Source organism: Paramisgurnus dabryanus, chromosome 15, assembly GCF_030506205.2.
Source record: "Paramisgurnus dabryanus chromosome 15, PD_genome_1.1, whole genome shotgun sequence".
Taxonomy (NCBI): domain Eukaryota; kingdom Metazoa; phylum Chordata; class Actinopteri; order Cypriniformes; family Cobitidae; genus Paramisgurnus; species Paramisgurnus dabryanus.
The window spans coordinates 20,051,267-20,071,441 of record NC_133351.1 but is presented as its reverse complement, the minus strand read 5'-3'; the positions used below and the strand labels follow the sequence as shown (position 1 = coordinate 20,071,441).

Genomic DNA, 20,175 nt, shown 5'->3' with positions numbered 1-20,175 from the left:
AATACAATCATAAGAAGTAGTTTAGATTAAAATGTAGTTTATTTATGTCAAATCATACAGAATCGACAGCATCAGAATTCATGTGTGTTTCTCTTATCAGTAAATAACTTGAAAACATAAACCTTCCACCAAGCTGACAATATACTAAACCAAAATACAACCCCTTTTCACTTAACTGTAAGTAACTGTTAAAGATAATCTTGTTACAAGCATTGATTTTATTTTTCTACCACCAATACCATATATATTCTAATAAATATAAAACTATTCAATAAAAATATCTACAGCTCTAAAGAATTAAAGGGAGTAATGTAAGAGAAGTAAACACCCAGGTTTAACACATTTTAAAAATAATTGCCCAATGTTAATTATCATTGCTCATCTGGTATTAAGTGATTTAGAGAAATGAGTCCAAAGATCTGTTTTCTTCATTTATATACCTCACTGATCTTATGTACATTTGTGCTTTGAATTCCAAGTCAAACTGATGACATAATATTTTGTTAATGCACATTGTTCTAACAATATTGAAAAACATGCACATCTGAAGCTACACAGGGCTTGATTTTTTTCCACATATGATCAGATATTCAGGAAAAGCTTGTTGACCACTGAAAATGACATGAGTTTCTAGCCAGTCATTCACGCTATCATAACGTTTCAGAGGGTCGCTACCTGTTACAGGGGGCAAAATCAAGTCTGTAGAGCCAAGTGTCGAATTCCCAGTGAGAACTTGGGCCTGAATGATGTAGATGTACTCTTCCTTCAGTCCGTTACTCCACAGCTTCAACGCATTGTCCAGTTTACTGCTGAAGTATATACCACTGCCATACTTTTGCTCTGCAAACAAAAACATCTTTAATGTAACCTCATGCCAACCTATGTGAGACATCATCTGTACCTTACATACAAATATTAAACTCAAAACTCTCTTTAACACGTAAAGCCATACAAAATCATACTTCTAAAAACTAAAATAGCTTACCACCAATGTACATTAGCGTATTTTGTATGACTTTGAAATAAAATGTAGTTCCAATTAGATTCTAAAACAAACAATTGTTCAATCATAACTAAGCCTCCATTTTATTCACTCACTGAACGACAATTCCAATAAAATCCATATACTGTACAGCTGTCCTACCTCCAGGTGGGGCAAAATCTTTCTGAAAGCCAACTCTGCAGATAAGATCACAGAACTGAGCTGACACACACTGGTACAGAGTCTTTGGTTTATCTATCACTCGCTTGCTGTTCAGCTCAAAAATCTGCTGCAGGGCTGTGTTCTCTATTTTCTCCACCTGTAACAAGTTCAACCACATTCCATTAAAAGCTATTATTAAAACAAACTTCCTCATTATGACATTCTCATGCTCTAGTTGAATTTCTGTAAGTAATAATCTGAGAATGAAAAAGTGTCATCAGTTGTGTTGTTCACTAATGGGGAATAAATATTTTAGATTTTGGTTTTAATGTTTTTCAAATCTGTGTCATGTGGGAATGTGAATTTACTTTTCCTCATCTGCTCACCCTGATGATATTGAGCCCACTCGCTTTCGCTTTTCTTTCCATCTCGAAATAATCTTTCCTGTCTAACGGAGTTGTCGCATAAAATGAATTGTTGGGTAGATCAATAGGGTTATAATTCATAAACAGGCCTGTGGTGTAGAGAAAAAGGAAAATAATCAGGTCATAAGATTGTAAATTTAAAATAAAAATAAACTTGATGTCATATTTACATTTTAGTGATGCACCGATGTATCGGCCGCCGATATTTATCGGCCGATTTTTGATGAATTTGAAACCATCGGCATATCGGCAATAGCACGAGAAAGGCCGATACCGATTGTTTATTAATTAACTGCATAAAGAAATCCATTATATGTAAAAAATTAGTTAATGTTGTAAATAAAATAAATGCTGAATAGCAAAAACCACCTTTGAAGGTTGTCATGCGGTCTTATTATATTTGTTTTAGATTAATTTGTGTCTCTCTTATTATGTTGGTCAGTTGAATGTTAATTAGATCCAATCCATTTTCAGTAAAAATAATTTGATGCAGAAATAAACTAGCTAATAGACCAACTGTATAGCATTGTATACAAGTGTTTAATATCGGTATCGGCATCGGTATCGGCCAGAAGTTGTCTGTTTAAATCGGTATCGGTATCGGCCCCCAAAAATCCTATCGGTGCATCCCTATTACATTTTCAACATAATTACAATAAAAGTAATACAAACATACGTCTCCTTTCCAGGCTGCTTCTCTTCCCAGTGTTGTCAATCAAAAACTTGTCCTTAAAGTTGACTTTGATATTATATTCACGCAACTCAATTTCTTTGTTTCGAGCCAGGTAAGCTTTCTCCAAAACTGCACTGATTTCAGAAGGCAATACTGAATTATTACACTGCCAGCGAACTACAGAAAAAAGAAGGTCACTCTCTTCATCTTTTGCAAAGTCCTTCTGGGCCTGACAAAGCATGGATTCCACCTCAAAAGCCGCACAACTGATAGATCTAGATTCTCCAGTGATGGATATCCCACCCTGACCATTTCTGAAGAACACTGCAATTTGCACACCAAACATGGCTTGGAGAGAGCGCAATGTTTCATGGTCTTTTTGACCTAGATAAATGACGAAGTTATTCGTTACTGTTATCGTGCCATGTCTTGACACCAGCATATTCATTGTCCATGCTTTAGCCTCTCTCACAGCTTCATTGCAGACACCTCTAATCTCAATAGTTGGAGTTTCATTTCTTGTGGGTTCTTTGGTGTCAAAAGCCGAACCTGAAAACATAAATCAGAATATATCAGTAACTGAGCAGAATAAAGGCTAAAATGAAGAATACTTGTAGTGTTAAATCATAACGAATATTAAAATGTTTCAATAAATATAAGCATTGTCATATATTATGCTCACTTTTCATCATGGCAGTGGGTAAATCTGATGACTTGAACCCTTCTTTCATGAACTTAAGCCGGTTTTCAAAAGCCTGAACATAAAACAGGAAAATAAATGTGTTGCACTGTGCACATCATATTTATAATTCTTTTCTTTTAACTTTATGCAGCACAAAACATGGTGGGAACATGAAAATAAAATGTGATTAATTTGTTTAAAACTGTTCAAATTAAAGTGAAATTACAAATACAAAATTACACAAATTATGAAAAATCTGTAAACGTTGCAAAATGAACATGCATTACCTGCATCATTTCACCATCTTTTGGAAACACAACAAAGTTGATGTCCAGACTCTTTCCTGGATTTTGAGTCGCAAAGGCTGCCACAGCATCCATCATGATTTTGGCAACGTCCTGTTTATTAAAATCCAGATTACCAGTACCAATAGCTGGGAAGGAAATGGACTTGTATGCAGATACAGCTTTCATCAAACAGTCAAAGACTACTTTGGATAGAACCTACAGACAAAAGAACAAGACGATTGGTTACAGAAAGTCACAAGCATTAAGATGGTGTGCTGAATTGTTGAAATCAAATATACCTGTGTGGATCCATACTCAGACCTGTGTACGCATACAGTGTGATAGACTTGTGCACAATTCAGCTTATATCCCCTTGTTTCAAATACATCACCCTTTGCAATATGCCTTCTTTTTTTTCCATAAATCTCATCCTGAATCTTTCTGCCGGCTTTTTTTAAAATAGCTTGTGAAATAAGCCCCCCAGATAAATCCAAGTTATCTCCAACAGTATTCACAATTACATCAACCTGCAGAATAAAGCAAAGTGGCAAGAAAGAAAGAGTGCATAATGTTTAACACTTTCTGGCAATTTTTTATGATTTACAATGGTATATTTTATATGTAGCACACTTCCTTTAAAGGAGAAGGTGTTAAATTGTAAGCATGACATAAAGTGTCATAAACTCTCAGCTTTACCTTTTCATCTTCAATATACCCCTTTTTGAGGTGCAGTGTTATGTTTCCAAGCTGCAAACTGTTGCCTGAAGAGAAATGCATGCTCTGGTTTCCTCCTTTCACAGCTCCACTGTATGAGCCAGTGACGGTGGGCATCCCCAGCAACTGCGTACAGGCTCTTTCCATTTCTTGGACCGTGGGTTCATCATTATTGACAAGATTAATTTCTACAGTCCTGCCTCCAAACGCATTAAATTCATCATACTGTTTTATAGTATTTACAATGATGTCTGCACAGAGATTTCTGGGGAAATGGAAAAGGCCAGAACTCAAAGCAGGAATTGCAACAGATGAAATCTTTTCATGTTCAACTATATTCAGGATGCTCCGAACAGTTTGAGATAAGACGGGCGCAGCTTTATCAACCTCCCGCTGGCCTGGGTATGGAGACAGGCAGGGTCCAACAGCATGTATGATACTTTTACATGGGAGATTTCCAGGAGGAGTGACCACAGCTTCACCAGTTGGCACTTTCCCCTTTGCTTTTATTATCTGATCACTACAAAGCTGGATCATTGGTCCCCCCGCTAGACTCAGTGCTAATGCAAGACCCCCTCCATGATTTAAGTTCTCATTTGCTGCATTGACCACAGCATCCACTTTATGACGTGTAAGATCATCTTTCCAGACTGAAACTTTCACTCCACCTGGCAGCTTTGTGTAACACCTCAATTCAGCAGCTAAGACTGCATTACTTGCATTACCACCAAAGGAGTCCGAGTCCTCCAGATTGTGTAAAATAGCTGTGCAGTCAAATTTAGTCTCTACAGCTTTGCAATAGGCACTTCTACACTTTCTCAGAATGGATGACTGTTCTGCAGTCAGTGGGATATGTGTTTTGTCGTTCATGGTAAGCGGTTTCCCTCAGGACGTAAACCTTGATTTCTTGGGCGAGAAAACAAATGACATTTTTTAAACAATGTGACTGCTGAACAGGCTTGATAACCTAAATTAATATGCAAAATATTACTAAAAATTTACAAAACCCACAAAAACAATTTTATACCACATTATGATTTGCTTACAGTTTAGGCTGAGTAAAGATAGACTTTACTGGTATTTTCTATCAGGTTCAAAAACGATTTTAAGCCTATAATGAGCTTATACAGTGATACGGAAGTACCTGAGAATTTACGTTACTTTGAAATGAAAGGAACTAAAAGACACTGAACACAAACAGTACACAATTTGTCTTGTCAGACAACACAATAGCAAAAAAACACTCGCTAACGCACTTCCCTGTTAACGTCTGTGTAAAATAATACTTTGTCTTGGAAACGACAAACAAAACTTACCTTAGTTATTAACAAACTTTTGTAAAAAGGAACAAAACTGGGGTTTCTTGTTGAAAAATGCTTTAAAGACGATCGTCAAAAAATCGAAAGCGAAACGTGAACACGTCGCACTTAACGTAAACACAATGATTTACTTGAAACCTACCTGACCTATTTGTACAAACACACCCTTACTCTCAGTTCATTTACTTTATACTTCTTAACATAATGCAATGGTAACGTTTCGAGAGGATAAGTATAAAGTCACTAAACGGCCGGGTTTCTGCCTAAGTTACCCTTAAACTACTTATTCTGGAGGTCTGAGCAGTTCCGGTCCGCCTGTTGCTTTGCAAACTAAGAGGAATCAAAAGTGAAAGTTAAATAAAGTATATACCGCTCAGGGAAACCGATCAGTCACAGAACAGTCGACATGGACGAGTTTCCATACGTGCTCCTGGTAGAGGGCCAGTGGGACCCCAAACTGAAAAATAAAATAACTATCTATTTTCAAAGTAAGAATAAATCGGGCGGAGGAAACTGTGTGGTTGAACTTGATGCCGAAGGACGAAAAGGAACTGTGCGATTCAAAGACGAGGAAGGTAACGTGACTTAAAACTTTATCAAAACTCATTTCCTCACCGTAAACATACAGCTATACGTATAAAACTCATGATTTATAATGAAATACCATATATAAACTCAAAATAGGAAAACGGGTTAATGTGGGTGGAGCCCAAGAAACGAAACTTGGTTTACGTACATTGAAAATAAAAATATAAGAATTTATAAGTAGCCTATGTAACTTAACTTACACATAATGTGTCTTTATGCACGCAGTGCGACAGCGAGTACTACAGAAACAGAATCATGAACTAAAAACTGGTCAACAAACTGTGAAAATGACCGTCAGTCTTCCGCCATCAGACGTCTCAAATGTGAAAGTGAGTATAACATGATATAATGATGAGTAAAGTTGGAAAGTTAAATAATACTTCACTTAAATGAAACTTTATTCCTTAGGAATCGACATCTTCAGTCAACAAACCCCCAGCAGGTGAGTGCATTCATTGCTCCGTCGTCAGATAAAACGCACTGCTCTGCTGCCCTCTGCTGCTCATGCCTGCATATACACTTATCCCACAATACACTCTTGCCAACTCCAAAATTTAACTGTACTTACATATTTACCACATAGCACCAATCCTGCACACTGAGGCTTCTGACATTACCAAAAGGAAGGCAGACTCGTGTTCTGCGCTGCAGCATTCAACACTAGACCACAAAAAGCCGAAGCTTTTGGGTCAGTGTCATTTAAATATTCACCCTAAAACACACACATAGGATATACAAAAGAAGTTTATCTCATACTATACATATGTATGCATGCGTATATTATGACTTTTATTCATAGTGTGGTAATAATTTTTGCATGCTGTACCTCTAAAGCAGAGGTAGTCAATCTTCTGAAGTAACAAATCAATAAATGCAAATTCAAGCATAGCTGAGCCCTGGTAAAAACTTTTTAAAGATGAATTTGTTTTACATTCAGGTGAACCGAAGAGTGAAGATAATGAAGAGGTCAAGGCAACTGAGGAGGAAGATGATGGAACCCGTAGACAAGCTGTAATTGAAAACATTCAAAACAGTACTCAAGATTTTTTGCAAATGTTGGTGGAAAATGTACTAAAGGGAACACCTGCTGAGTTAAATGACTTCAATATTGAAGTAATACAAGAGAGCAATTGTGCAGTGGTGACCTTCTCCTGTAACAAGGGTAAGTTTTAAGTTTTGTGTTTATATTAGGAATAAATTACGATAAGCCATTGAATTATTCGAAAATAATGCACACCCGTGTCGTGCCGTTACCTCGCTGCTATGGATTTTATTTAATTTTTGTAACAATTTAAAGGACTGGAGTATTTAATTATTCCACAATTATACCACGGTAACCACAGACAACTGCTACTGTAGTACATTGCTCTGATGGTTATTTTAAGATATTTGACAGGTTAGGTGTGCATTTATCGAAAAAAGAATACCCGTGGAACATTTCTGAAAAAGGAATTCAACAGCCCTGTGGTATAAATACTACTACTGTGCTGTTGATTCTGCTTTCAGTCTGCTACAGTTGATTCTGCTTTCTAGATCTGCATTGAAAATACATGCATAATCAAAATGTAAGAAGGTCTGATTGTGAATCCTCATGTTGTTATCATATTTTGGTCTACAGATACAGAAAACTTCATTTTGTCTGGCTCATGCTATTCAGTAATTAAGAAGAAACAAATGAGAGTCAGAATACTTGAGACGACATTAAAAGTGAAAGCTGAAGCTTTACCTTTCAATATAAACTCTGATTTGCTCATGCTGTATTTTGAAAAATTTGGGGACGTAGAAGACAACATGGTGGTATCTGAAAAGGAACATTCAGCAATAATCACTTTTAAAGATCCCGCAGGTAAATAAACAAAGCTCCATTTGAGTTATTTTCTTTCTATTTGTTTTCTACATAGACATAAAATATAAAACATTTCCATTTTTCAGTTGTTCACGCAGTTATAAAAAGCCAGCATGCAATCAAAAGCCAGCATGTACTGAAAAAGCAGCCGTTCAGAGTACTGCCATATTATGAATCTTTACAGACAGCTCTTTATGGTAAAAACAGACCCTCCCTGAAACTTCCAGAGACTCTTACTGAAAACATAGATCCGACTATATGGTGTCACTTAAACAAGAACAAAAAATCCATGGATTTGATCAACAAAGCTATGTCCACGTCTTTTTGCAAATTGGATTTTGGCTCCCCAGATGTGAAAATCACTCCTTTGCCTTCCCTACTTCAGCAAGGTGGGCAAACAAGAAAACTCATCCAGTCCTGGAGAGAAAATACCTCCTCCTTGTTCTCAGAGTCAATATCTCGGTTCAAATCTTTTGAGCTGCTCGTTCAAAAGGATGCATGGAGTGAAATAGAACCTGAAATTCAAAAAGCAGTAGCAGCGGTGCCGGTCACACTCGTTCCCAACATCGTCCAGGGAGCAATGGCTGTAGTTGGCTTGAAAGAAGATGTGACCAGTATTGAAAGCGATCTAAAAGAAATTGTTGAGAGAATCACCCAGAAGATCCAAAGGGAGACGGGCAGTGTGACAGATAATATAGATATGCCTCCATCCATTCACCAGCTTATTGTCTGTCATGGTTTGAAGCAGCAAATCCTTAACAAATTTCCAGAAATGGAGATCAATTACCATGAGAACAACAAAAAACTAACTCTGTATGGCCTAAGAAATGAAGTGCTGGAAACTAAGAATGCAATACTGCAGGATGTTGTCAATTTAATTCGTAGACCTGTGGAAGTACACCAATCTGTTTTAGATTTTCTTCATAACAGTGACCTAGAGAAAATGACCAAATCTTTGTTTTTTACAAAAGGAATCGATGCATCATTAGAACCTGATGGAGATAGAGTTTTGCTTATTGGCAAAACAGAAAGTGATATAAAGGACGGTCAGTTGCAACTAAAAACAGAGCTGGGACATCTGAGTTTTGATGTAGAAGATGCTGGTGTTTTGACAAGATTAGATTGGCAAGACCTTATCTCTAATATTAAAAACAAAGAGTCAGGAGTTACAATACAGACAACTGTCAAACAAGTTCTCATTTCTGGCTTTGCACAAGACATCCACGGTGTTGAAAAACAATTACGTGATTTTGTTATTGAAAACTCTAACATTGAGAAAACCCTTAAGGCTCACAAGACCGTGATCAAATTCATAAAGCGACACCGAACAAAAGACTGGCTCGAAGATGTGAAAGGGAAGGTCAATGTTCAGTTCAAAGATGAAACAATTGTGATTGATGGGCCGAGACTTCATGTCAGTCAGTATGTGCCTCTGTTTGAGAAGCTGCTTACATCAACTCACCACTGCGTCTTTAAAGTTGCTAAACCAGGAGCGAAGAAGTATTTTAAAGAAAAGGAGTCAATGTGGGCTCCAATAGCCAAGAATGATATGGATTGTTTGGTGGAATTAGTAGACGAGGATGATCACCTTGCCCCAGTTAAACCAAAGATAAAATCAGTTTATGAATTTAAAACACCTGATGGAGTGGAGATCACAGTAAACAAAGCAGACATATGTTTATTTAAAGTGGATGCTATAGTTTGTGGAAGCAATGAAGCTCTCCTCCTGGATGGAGGATTAGCGAAGGCACTTTCTAATGCTGATGATAAACTTCAGGACGCCTGCGACCAGGTGGGCACAAGGAAGAAGCTGACAATAAGTGATGCCATTGTCTTGGACGCAGGAGGACGCCTGCTATGCAAACACATCATCTTTGCATTAGCACCACATTACCGTCCCAATTACCAGAATGCAGTGAGTCTCCTGGGGAAAACTGTCAGAAAGAGTTTGAATCTGGCTGATCAAGAAAACTGCCAGTCAGTGGCAATCCCAGCCATTGGCTCTGGTGCGTTTGGCTTTCCTCCAGATCTTTGTGCAGAAACCATCGTGAAATCAATAAAAGATTTCTGTGAAATTATTGGTGGGAACTTTGTTACGAAACAAATTCACCTAGTTGACAATAACGATACAACAGTTCAGGCTTTTCAAGCTGCTGTGCAAAAAATATATGGGGTCAGTGCAAGCAGCAACCAGCAGCAAGGTCAAAGCCAAGCAAGTTCTTCTCAAAGCCAAGCAAGTTCTTCTCAAAGCCAAGTCCACAGACCACTTGCAACCCCTCAAGGATCATCTCCCAGTATTCAAACAAAAGAAGGTTTAACCATCACTCTTAAGACATGTAACATTGAGGACACAACCGTAAGTTTACCATTTATTTTATTTTGATAAAATGCAATTTTTTTCAGTTTCTGTCTAATGAGGACATAAGAACAGTATTTTAAAAATGTGAAGTAGTTCATGAAATTCTAGTTTTGTAACCATACACATATGCTATAGTGTGGAATGCTTAACACCAGTGGCGGCTTGTGACTGCTCATCCGAGGGGCAAAAATTCTAAATATGTGTGCGGAGTGTCTTGTGTTTCTCGTGTTTTCAAAATATGTGTTTGTTGCGTCATGTGAACCATGTGCATCACGTGTTTTGTCAAAATAAGTTCCTGCTGCACACGCATCAAAACCATTTATGATAAAAGAGACGCTCACGTTCACAAAATACACGCAAGACAATCCCTCTGATTACGCATGAGATTATGCGAGTATCTGGCAAACGTGAGCATCTCTTTTATCATAAACACTTTAGACGCGTCTGCAGCAGGCACTTATTTTGACAAAACACGTGATGCACATAGGATCGCTCGACGCGCATATCACATATTTTGAAATTACGAACCACACACATGATGGGCTACCTACATGTTATGACGAACTTCGCATCGAGCGCCCTCGAAAAAAGAAGTCAACGGTTGCCACTACTTAACACCCACTCTACATTGTATAAACAAATAAATAGAAAATTATATGATTTAGAAATATTAGAAACATTTTATAATTTTATTTAAGAGAATTAAATGAGAAAAGAATATGCATGCACATGAGCATACATAGATGGCATATGATGAATATGAATATAAATGGTGCAAATGGCAGATGTAGAAGGAACAACTGTCTGAATAGGATACCCTTGCATTCCATTGTAGCAGGTGCAGTAGTGTGGTATTGCAATAATACTGAAATATTTAATAAAATAAACTTTTTTGTTTTGATGCAGATAAATATTATCTCAGAGTATAAAGACTCTACATTGTCAAAGAAAATAGCGGTCATTGGGGCAGTTCCCTTTCAAAAAGTACATTTTTGTACCTGAAGAGTTCACATTGTGACCTCAGAGTTACATACATAAAATTCAGACAGTGTTTTAGATAAATGACAAGATTTTATTATTGTTTTTAATAAATAATAGAGAAAAAATATTTTTTCCCAAAAATGTTGGAACTTACTTGAAAACATCTTCATTTCTGTTTGACTCTGAACAAACAAATGTAATCTACCATTTTTTGTGCAGATGGATGTTGTGGTGAACACTCTCAGCTCTGACCTGAATCTAGGTGTAGGAGCTGTTTCAAATGCTCTTCTGAAAGCAGCTGGTCCACAGCTCCAGGTTTTGGTCAATCAGCAAGCCACGGCCCCTGTAAATATTGGAACGGTCATTGTAACAGCAGGTGCAAACCTTAAAAACAAACTGGTGTTTCATGCAGTTGCACCGCACTATAATCAGGGAAAAGGCAATGAGCAGAAGGTATTTCTTTATGATTCATTCTTAACTGAAATTCCTGTAATGTAATTAAAATGATTAAAGTCACATTGTAATCAAAATTGAGGTTTTTTGGCTTTTAGTATATGAATATGTTAGCCTTAGGGATATCTGTAAACTATTGTGCTGCAAGTTATTGACAAAATTAGATAGATTAATAATTTGTATTTATTTATTCAGCATTTCATTAAATTTACTAAAATTGAAATATTTTGTGATGAGTGTTTTAAAGGCTGATACTTTATAAAATGTTTTCTTTACTTTGAGCAGGTGCTGGAAAACATCATTGATGAATGTTTGAATCAGGCAGAGCAGCGCCAACAGAAATCCATTGTATTCTCTGCTATCGGTACAGGAAATCTAGGATTTCCAAAACAAGTGGTGATCGGCTCAATGCTGGATTTAACTCTTAAATTCAGCAGTAAAAGGGGTACAAGGAATGTCCAGGAAGTAGCATTTGCTCTTCACCCCCAAGATGCACAAACCATTCAGGTACCTGCTGTATCTCAGCCATTCCAGCATCCCATGTTGTTCAGATTTATGATGCTTTATTATTATATTACTTTTACCTCAATAGTAATGTAAGTGTTTCCCAACAGGTTTTCACAGATGAGTTCAACAAAAAGTTCGCGATCCAGCCGGCCTCAGCCAATAACCCCACACAACAAACCATCTCAGGTGCAGATCCAGAGCTTGTGTTGAATGGCTTCATTGTTATTTGATATAATGTATTTTTTCCATGTCATTTAAACTCTCTCATGTTCAATTAGTTTAGTTATATTTTGTGATTAAATCACAGGCCCTTTCTCAAAGGTGACAACCGTATCTGGGGTTCACGGGACTACAGTGGGAGGAATAAAATTTCAGGTTTTAAGTGGTGATATCACAGCTGAAAAAACTGATGTCATAGTGAACTCCACCAATAAGGACTTTACACTGAAAGCAGGTAAACTTTTAAATTATGAATCTGAATCCATCTATCTATCTATCTATCTATCTATCTATCTATCTATCTATCTATCTATCTATCTATCTATCTATCTATCTATCTATCTATCTATCTATCTATCTATCTATCTGATATAATATATAATACACAGATATCACAAGTATGTATCAAAGATGTCTGTTCTGAGTGTATAATCTGAAAGGCATTGTGTTATAAATATTATAAATAAAACTATGGGCAAAAACGTCTTAATGAAAGCAAATGTACATACCCATTTTAAAGCTGGGATAAACTTAGCAACTTGCTTAGCAACTGGCTTAATATTGTACTATGACATCCAGCATTTCTTAAAAAGCAAATATCTACTAAATCAATGTAAACAAGCACATCAAGTCATGATGATATGTGTGTGCTATCAGTGATGACATTTATAAAACGTTTATGAAAATTTTATCTTGAACTGTCAAGGTGTGTCAAAGGCTATTTTGGAAAAGGCTGGTCCAAACGTAGAGGCTGAGTGTCAACAACTGGGTGAGAAAAATGTATTTAACTTAGTATATGGATAATCAAATAATCAATTGATACATTTATTCTGAAGTAAATTAAATAAATGAATAATTACTAAATAATAAAACAAAAAAAGTTTCATATGTTCTAAGAATTAAGCACATTGAGTGGAAGAGGTGGTGTCTTACAAATCTTGTCTATGTGGTTTTCCAGGAACCCAACCCAACAAAGGATACATAATGACACAAGCAGGAAATTTACAGTGTAAAAAGATCATCCACATTGCAGCACAGAGCAATGCTGTTCATATTGAAAAGCTTGTTAAAAGGGCTCTGGAAAAGTGTGCAAAGGAAAAGTTCACCTCCATCTCATTCCCAGCTATTGGTACAGGTGAGGACAAATTCAACAGCAAAGCACACAGATAAAGAAAAGAAACAGTTTATCATCTTCATGAGAGTATCATCTGGAAGGCATAAATGCATGAACATGAGTATAAAATGTCATTTTCTTCTTTTCTCTCTTTTGAATAATTCATTAAAAATGTGTCCGCATTTACATTTGGCAGACTCTTAATCCAAAGTGATTTACAGTTTGTCAACATCTCACTTAAAGTGAGAAAAAAAATTTGAAAAAACTTTTAAAGGGGACATTTCACAAAACTTTTTTAAGATGTGAAATAAATCTTTGGTGTCCCCAGAGTACAGCGGGGAAAATAAGCATTTGACACATCAGGATTTGTATCATTTAAAGTTAAAGGGGATTTCTAAGTGGGCTATTGAGACAAAATATCCACCAGATGTAGCCATCAAGCCAAATATTAAATTCATACAAAGAAATCAAAACATTTAAGTATACAAGTTGAGTCATAATAAATAAAGTGAAATGACACAGGTAATAAGTATTGAACACACTTTATTTAATAATTTGTAGAAAAGTCTTTGTTGGTGATTACATCTTCTAGACACCTCTTGTATGGAGAGACCTGTCGCCTGGATTGCTCAGGAGTGATTCTGGCCCATTCTGCCACATAAATGGTCTTTTAATCTTGAAGGTTCTATGGGCCTCTTTTGTGAATTTTGATCTTCAGTTCTCTCCATAGATTTTCTATGGGATTTAGGTCAGGTGATTGACTGAGCCATTCAAGCTTTCTTTCTTTGAAACCACTTCATTGTTTCCTTGGCCTTGTGTTTTCATTTTCAGCTTTCTGGTAGATGGCAGCAGATTTTTATCCAGAATGTCCTGGTACATTTCTCCATTCATCCTACCTTCAATAATATAAAGTCTGCCAGTACCCCTTGCTGAAAAGCAGCCCCAAACCATGATGCTTCCACCCCCAAACTTAAAGGTGTAGCGGAGGATTTTCTCGAATTTTAGAAAAGAACCGCCTTCTCCACTTTTGGAAAAAATGCAATTGTGCAACACTCCTGATTGACAACTAGGAGGACCAATAGACTTGATGATCCACCCGGAAAAAGACAATCCTCCGCAATACCTTTAACTGTTGGTATGGTGTTCTCGGGGTGGTAGGCAGTGCCATTTTTTCTCCAAACATGGTGTGTAGAATGACTGCCAAAAAGTTAAATTTTGCTTTCATCTGACCGTATTATAGTCTTCCAATAATCCACAGGCTTCTCCAAATGCTCTTTCGCAAACTTTAACCGAGCTTCAACATGCTTTTTGTTCAGCAATGTAGTCTTGCGTGGTGAGCATGCATGGATGCCATGGCAGTTCAGTGCATTGCTTATAGTTTTCTTTGAAACAACAGTACCTGCTGATGCAAGGTCTTCCTGAAGTTCCTGGCTCTTAGAGAACTCTCCTGATTTTTCTTTGGACTCCTCAGACAGGGATCTTACGTGGAGCTTCTGATCGTGGCAGATTTATGGCGAAGTAATACTCTTTCTATTTTCGGATAATGGCCCCACAGTGCTTACAAGAACATTCCGCATTCTGGAAATGCGCCTATAACCATTCCCCCATTCAACAATAAGATTACAAAGATCTTGAGAGAGTTCTTTGCTTTTACCCATCATGAAGTCTTTCCTGTGTGCCTCCTGGGTAATAAGAAGCCTTTATAGGCCATCGATTAGGAATAAAGCAGCTGATATCAATTAGTACTGATAGGGGACAGGGTTTCTTCCTCAATACTGACAGATTTCAGGTGATCTCCTAGCTTTCTATGCCATTTTGCACCTTATTCTCTTCATGTGTTTAATACTTATTCCCTGTGTTTTTTCACTTTATTTATTATGACTCAACTTGTATACTTAAAGTGACACCATGTAATTTTTCAACCTTCATAATACATTTTCAAGACCCTTGTGATAGTACATCGACTTTAAATAGGTTGAATGACATGTCTACCATAGCCTGACGGGGTCTGTATCACTTTTACTCGTATTTTAAAACTTAGGGTTTGTGGTAGTAACCAGAGCACAAAAAAAACTACAAAATTCGACTGCTTTACGGCATACGTCACTTCCTCCACACAATTTGTTTTTAACGTGAATTTTGCTGGAGGCTACTTAAGGAGTGTAGAGAGCGGTTTCTAATATGTGACTCTGTGGCACAGTCTTTAGTGTCACGGACCTATGACACGGGCGACCCGGGTTCGATTCCCCTTTAAGGCAATTTTTTATATAAACTGTTGATTCATACATAAATGCGATGTTCTTTATAAATTACGGCGATTATATTGCATATAGTTCCCTGTATTCAGATGCTGTGTTCACGTATTTACCTTTCTTTTTACTGTGTCTATGATATTTACATTACAATCCAGGATGCTATAGCACTCAAACTTGCTCACAGTGTAAAACCAAACCCTATTCATTCACCAATCAGATCCGAGCGTTTCTCTCTTCTCTCTTCCTCATTTGCTGCGTTCCGCTGTCACTCGCGTGACGTATTACAAAGCGGCAGACCTAAACGCATCGGTTTACTTGGATTTGGAGCGATTTTCACACAAAAAAGAGGAATAACGAGCGCCATTGCGGAAAATCCTGGTGGCGAGGGAGAGAGAGAGGATGCAACAATATTTGTTTGGAAAAAGGCAAGGAAATACGTCTGGTCGTTTCTGAATTGGAAGGCTGCAGCCTCCGGAGGTCAAATATGCAGGCTGCACACGTCATCAAGCCTGGGTTATTAAGGTAAACTGAGCATTACATTCGCAAGTCATAAGCATACTGCAACAATTTACGATTAACTAAGTATAATAGTCAACTTTGTAATTGTTAATATTGTGAAATAAGACAGTCTTGATGACGTATTAGAAATACGACATCCGGAGGCTGCAACCTTCAGATTGAGAAATGGCTTCTGCCACGACGAGTTCCTCATCAGAAAGTTGTAACATGACTGCGTTTCTCCCTGTTGTCTCAAAATGTTGATCGTTTAGCATTTTAAATGTTTAGTTTTTAGTTTAGTTTTAAGGTTGGCCAGTTCCTTTCCTTTGCGACAGTGCTGCGGCGCTTGTGGGCTCTAGGGGCGCTAGAAGTGAAAAATACGTGTCTAGCACCCCCTAGTGGCCAAAAGTTTCATGGTGTCCCTTTAAATGTTCTGATTTCTTTGTATGAATTCAACATTTGGCTTGATGGCTACATCTGGTGGAAATTTTGTGTCAAAATCCCCTTACTGATAAAAATGCTGATGTGTCAATACTTATTTTCCCCGCTGTATGTATGTGAAGTTTTAGCTCAAAATACCATGTAGGTAACTTATTATATCATGTTAAAATTGATTCTTTGTAGATGTGAGCAAAAATAGTTTTTTTTGGGGGGGGTGCTTTTAAATGCAAATGCGGTGATCTCTGCACTAAATGGCAGTGCCGTGGTTAGATAGTACAGATTAAGTGGCGTTATTATCTCCTTCTGACATCACAACTTGGGGAGCCAAATTTCAATGACCTATTTTTTCACATGTTTGCAGAGAATGATTTACCAAAACTAAGTTACTGGTTTGATCTTTTGTTAACATTTTCCATGTTGATAGGAGCACTGGGGGACCCAGTTATAGCACTTATACATGAAAAAACTCAGATTTAAAATTGTATTTAAATTGGTAAAATTGAAACAATTTAAGGTTTTTTCAACGTTTCCATTTTTATTAAAGAAAATGTAAGTTAGAATAAAAAATCTACTTTTTAGGTGTTACCAATTAAAGTAATTTATTAAGTGAACTTAACTTTCACTTTTTACAGTGTTGCACTTCACAGTTTTGCATTATTGCAAAGCAGCTTTACAGAAAATACAATTTAGTACAAGCAGTTGAGACATTGACAAAGAGTACAGAAATCATAGAAAACAGGACAATTATAAAAAAAATATATGATACAATATTATTACACATTTTTCATAAGATCTATTGGAGAAAACTGTAAATCTACTAACAGTTACATGGAGAAATTTACATACTAGGTTTACACAATACCTTTACCAGTTTAACATCACCTGTACTGTATGTTGTCAAAAATATTTTTTTCTAAAAAAAGGTATGCATTACAGTACAAGCATGTGACTTTCTTTCTTTTAGGACAAGGAGGGCTGTCTCCAGGTCAAGCAGCAGATGCCATGATGGATGCGGTTGTGAACATGGTCGGACAGAGTCCACAGTCTTCTCTCAAGTTAATCCGAATAGTCATCTTCCAGGCGCCCATGCTCAATGATTTCTACAAGAGCATGCAGAATCGAGAATACACTATCAAACAAAAAGACAGTACATTGTACTCAAGAATCAAAAGTATGTATCAAGCTAATACATGTAACATTATTGAGCTAGTCATTGCTAAACCAGAATTGTAAGCTCACCCACAACAAGAAGATATTAAGTGGCACCTGACTATTTATAAGGATGTCTTTGTCCATTTTTGTGTTTTTGCAGCATATGTTTCCAATGTTACATCATTCCTGACTGGATCCTGGGAGAAAGAAGTTAGGCAACATGGCGGGAAAGACTTTGTCATTGAAGGAATCAAAATTGTGCCAGCTTGTTTTTCTATCTGTGGCCCGACACCAGCAGCTGTGGACAAAACTAAGAAGTTTCTAGAGGAAATGATCACACCGGACCATGTATTCCAAAAAATCACTGACACAGCAATACTTTCCTTTTCAGACAAAGATCAACAGCGAATCCAGGACATGCAAAGCACTTTAGATGTATCTATAAGGCTAGAATACAAAGCTAAGAAAGGTTCAGATGATTCCTCAGGAGTAGCCACACTTATAGTTGAAGGTCTCAGTCGAGATGTGCTAATAGCCTCTCATGAAATTCAAGACATGCTGAAAAGAGCCAAAGAAGATGAGATACTAAAGAAAGACATTGAACATGTAGGTGAGCTGGTAGAATGGCAATACGAACAAGCAGGGCAATATAAAAGTTTTGATCCACGTACAAACTTTGAATTGGAAAAGGCCCTTGGTGGGGGAGCTACAGACATTAAAATCTCCATACAGGGCCAAGATTACAAGGTCAAACTGCCTGAGGGTCCTGCTGTGAGCACCACTGGTGGCAATCAGGTGAACATCAGACGCATTGACAAACTGAAAGGTATTAGGATCATTAATTCACAGAAAATGTATTGATGTGGTTTAACATACTTCATATTACACCATAAGCAACAATTGTATAAGAATGTCAAATTGAAGATTTTGTCTTTCTTTCTATTAGCAACTGAAAGTATTCCACAGCATTGGAGTCCCATGAATAATAAAGACTTGTTCCAAGGATTCATATTGAAGACAACAGATCCTGAATACAATGATGTTCTCACGCGCTTTAGAGCCACTTGTCCTAATAACAACGTTTCGAAGGTGTGTACCATTGAATTGTTTTTGTCATATTAGTCACCATTTTGTAACTGAAATATCACACTCTCCTAAAAAAAAATGTCCTCGTGTTTTCCAAGCAAGTAAATATTTGTATTTACAATACCTGGTTATGTATACAGTCATTCTTTCCGAGATGTGTTTATACAAATATATAAACTATCAGTAAATAAATCAAACACTATTTAACTCTGCTGTGCTACCAAAGAGTATATACTCTTTGGTGCTACATTTGTCTAACCATATGTAGTGCAATAGTATATACTGTACATGTCCAAGTAACATGACATAAATGTAAACAAAAAAGAACACATAACAAGCACAGGAAAAGTAGACAGCTCGCAATGACATCAAACTTTTAACTTGTGTATTTTTCTATCATAGATTGAACGAATCCAGAATCCTGGAATGTGGAAGAACTACCAGAATAACAAGTGTGTCATGGAGTTAAAGAATGGTCATCAAAACAATGAGAAAAGACTGTTTCATGGAACCAGTGAACAGACCATAAATCACATCAATAAGAGTGGATTTAATCGCAGCTATGCGGGGAAAAATGGTAAAGACACCATTTACTACAACCACACCTTAATAGATATTTTACATTTTGAAAGCACATTTCAGCTTCTGTTATTATTCCAGATTTGAAGTATGTGGTAAATGTATTGATGCAATTTTTTGTGTCACCCTTCTTTTAGCTGCAGCATATGGAAATGGGACTTACTTTGCTCTTAATGCGAGCTATTCTGCTAACAACACATACTCTGTGCCTAATGCTCAGGGACAAAAGCACATGTACCTCTGCAGAGTTCTTACAGGAGACTACACCAGAGGGAATGGAGGGATGATTGTCCCACCTCCAAAAAACACCACAACCGCTGATCTGTACGACACAGTCGTAGACAACCAAGCTGCTCCGACCATTTTTGTAGTATTTCGTGATGATAATGCTTACCCAGAGTATTTAATAACATTTACATAGTCACATAAGATTAATAATGTCAAACAGTAAATCTAAGGGCTTGAAAATATTAAATAAATCCGGTAAAATATTTAAAACGTTTCTGTAGGCTTTCATAATATTCAACTATTTGTCATCCTGTCTGTGTGAAATCAAGGCTAAAGTCTCATGTTCTAATTATGAGATTAGGAGCATCAAGTTTGATTTCAAGCATTGATTTCACATTTTACATATTATATAAATAATAGAAGATATCAGGGTTATATTTTCATTGAACATTACACACACACAAAAACAATTTAGCTGGGTCACATTTTGACCTGTACCTATACTTTTGAAGGGCTTTAATTAGTAATGTTGGAAAATGAATAAATGGTTAATGGCAGTGGTCATCTTTGTAACATCCTGACCAGAATTGCACATTTTGAATACCTCCTCTTTTATCATATCTGG

At 36.9% G+C, this 20,175-nt stretch overlaps 2 protein-coding genes across 5 annotated transcripts; one reads left to right on the top strand and one right to left on the bottom strand.

The window, feature by feature from the left end:
* Positions 1-20: 20 nt before the first annotated feature.
* Positions 21-6,053, bottom strand: parp9 (poly(ADP-ribose) polymerase family member 9). 3 transcript variants are annotated; one of them, XM_065251530.2, is made up of 9 exons: positions 6,033-6,053; positions 3,908-4,831; positions 3,511-3,738; positions 3,212-3,427; positions 2,925-2,997; positions 2,246-2,791; positions 1,531-1,658; positions 1,145-1,301; positions 21-840 (listed from the first exon to the last, which is right to left on the bottom strand). In XM_065251530.2, exons 2-9 carry the CDS (start codon positions 4,793-4,795, stop codon positions 551-553), a joined length of 2,526 nt encoding a protein of 841 aa, XP_065107602.1. In that variant the 5' UTR covers positions 4,796-4,831; positions 6,033-6,053; the 3' UTR covers positions 21-550. The 3 variants fall into 3 exon arrangements, with proteins under 3 accessions (XP_065107602.1, XP_065107601.1, XP_065107600.1); XM_065251529.2 differs by lacking the exon at positions 6,033-6,053 and adding an exon at positions 5,615-5,707; XM_065251528.2 differs by lacking the exon at positions 6,033-6,053 and adding an exon at positions 5,242-5,602.
* Positions 5,615-20,160, top strand: parp14rs1 (poly(ADP-ribose) polymerase family member 14-related sequence 1). Of its 2 annotated transcripts, XM_065292617.2 has the most exons (18): positions 5,615-5,819; positions 6,058-6,161; positions 6,241-6,274; positions 6,416-6,520; positions 6,770-6,994; positions 7,451-7,678; positions 7,765-10,034; positions 11,238-11,471; positions 11,757-11,978; positions 12,086-12,164; positions 12,286-12,432; positions 12,904-12,966; positions 13,156-13,332; positions 17,470-17,676; positions 17,818-18,483; positions 18,604-18,746; positions 19,146-19,320; positions 19,460-20,160. In XM_065292617.2, exons 1-18 carry the CDS (start codon positions 5,651-5,653, stop codon positions 19,741-19,743), a joined length of 5,532 nt encoding a protein of 1,843 aa, XP_065148689.2. In that variant the 5' UTR covers positions 5,615-5,650; the 3' UTR covers positions 19,744-20,160. The 2 variants fall into 2 exon arrangements, with proteins under 2 accessions (XP_065148689.2, XP_065148690.2); XM_065292618.2 differs by lacking the exon at positions 6,416-6,520.
* Positions 20,161-20,175: the final 15 nt, after the last annotated feature.

What these genes read in the sequence shown, in the direction of transcription:
- parp9 (XM_065251530.2), bottom strand. Translation starts at nt 4,795, where the DNA reads ATGAACGACAAAACACATATCCCACTGACTGCAGAACAGTCATCCATT. An exon ending in GGTATATTGAAGATGAAAAG is followed by an intron (nt 3,739 to 3,907) that starts GTAAAGCTGAGA and finishes TTTATTCTGCAG; the next exon opens with GTTGATGTAATTGTGAATAC. An exon ending in AAGATGGTGAAATGATGCAG is followed by an intron (nt 2,998 to 3,211) that starts GTAATGCATGTT and finishes TTTTATGTTCAG; the next exon opens with GCTTTTGAAAACCGGCTTAA.
- parp14rs1 (XM_065292617.2), top strand. Translation starts at nt 5,651, where the DNA reads ATGGACGAGTTTCCATACGTGCTCCTGGTAGAGGGCCAGTGGGACCCC. An exon ending in CACACAACAAACCATCTCAG is followed by an intron (nt 12,165 to 12,285) that starts GTGCAGATCCAG and finishes ATTAAATCACAG; the next exon opens with GCCCTTTCTCAAAGGTGACA. An exon ending in CTAATAACAACGTTTCGAAG is followed by an intron (nt 18,747 to 19,145) that starts GTGTGTACCATT and finishes TTTCTATCATAG; the next exon opens with ATTGAACGAATCCAGAATCC.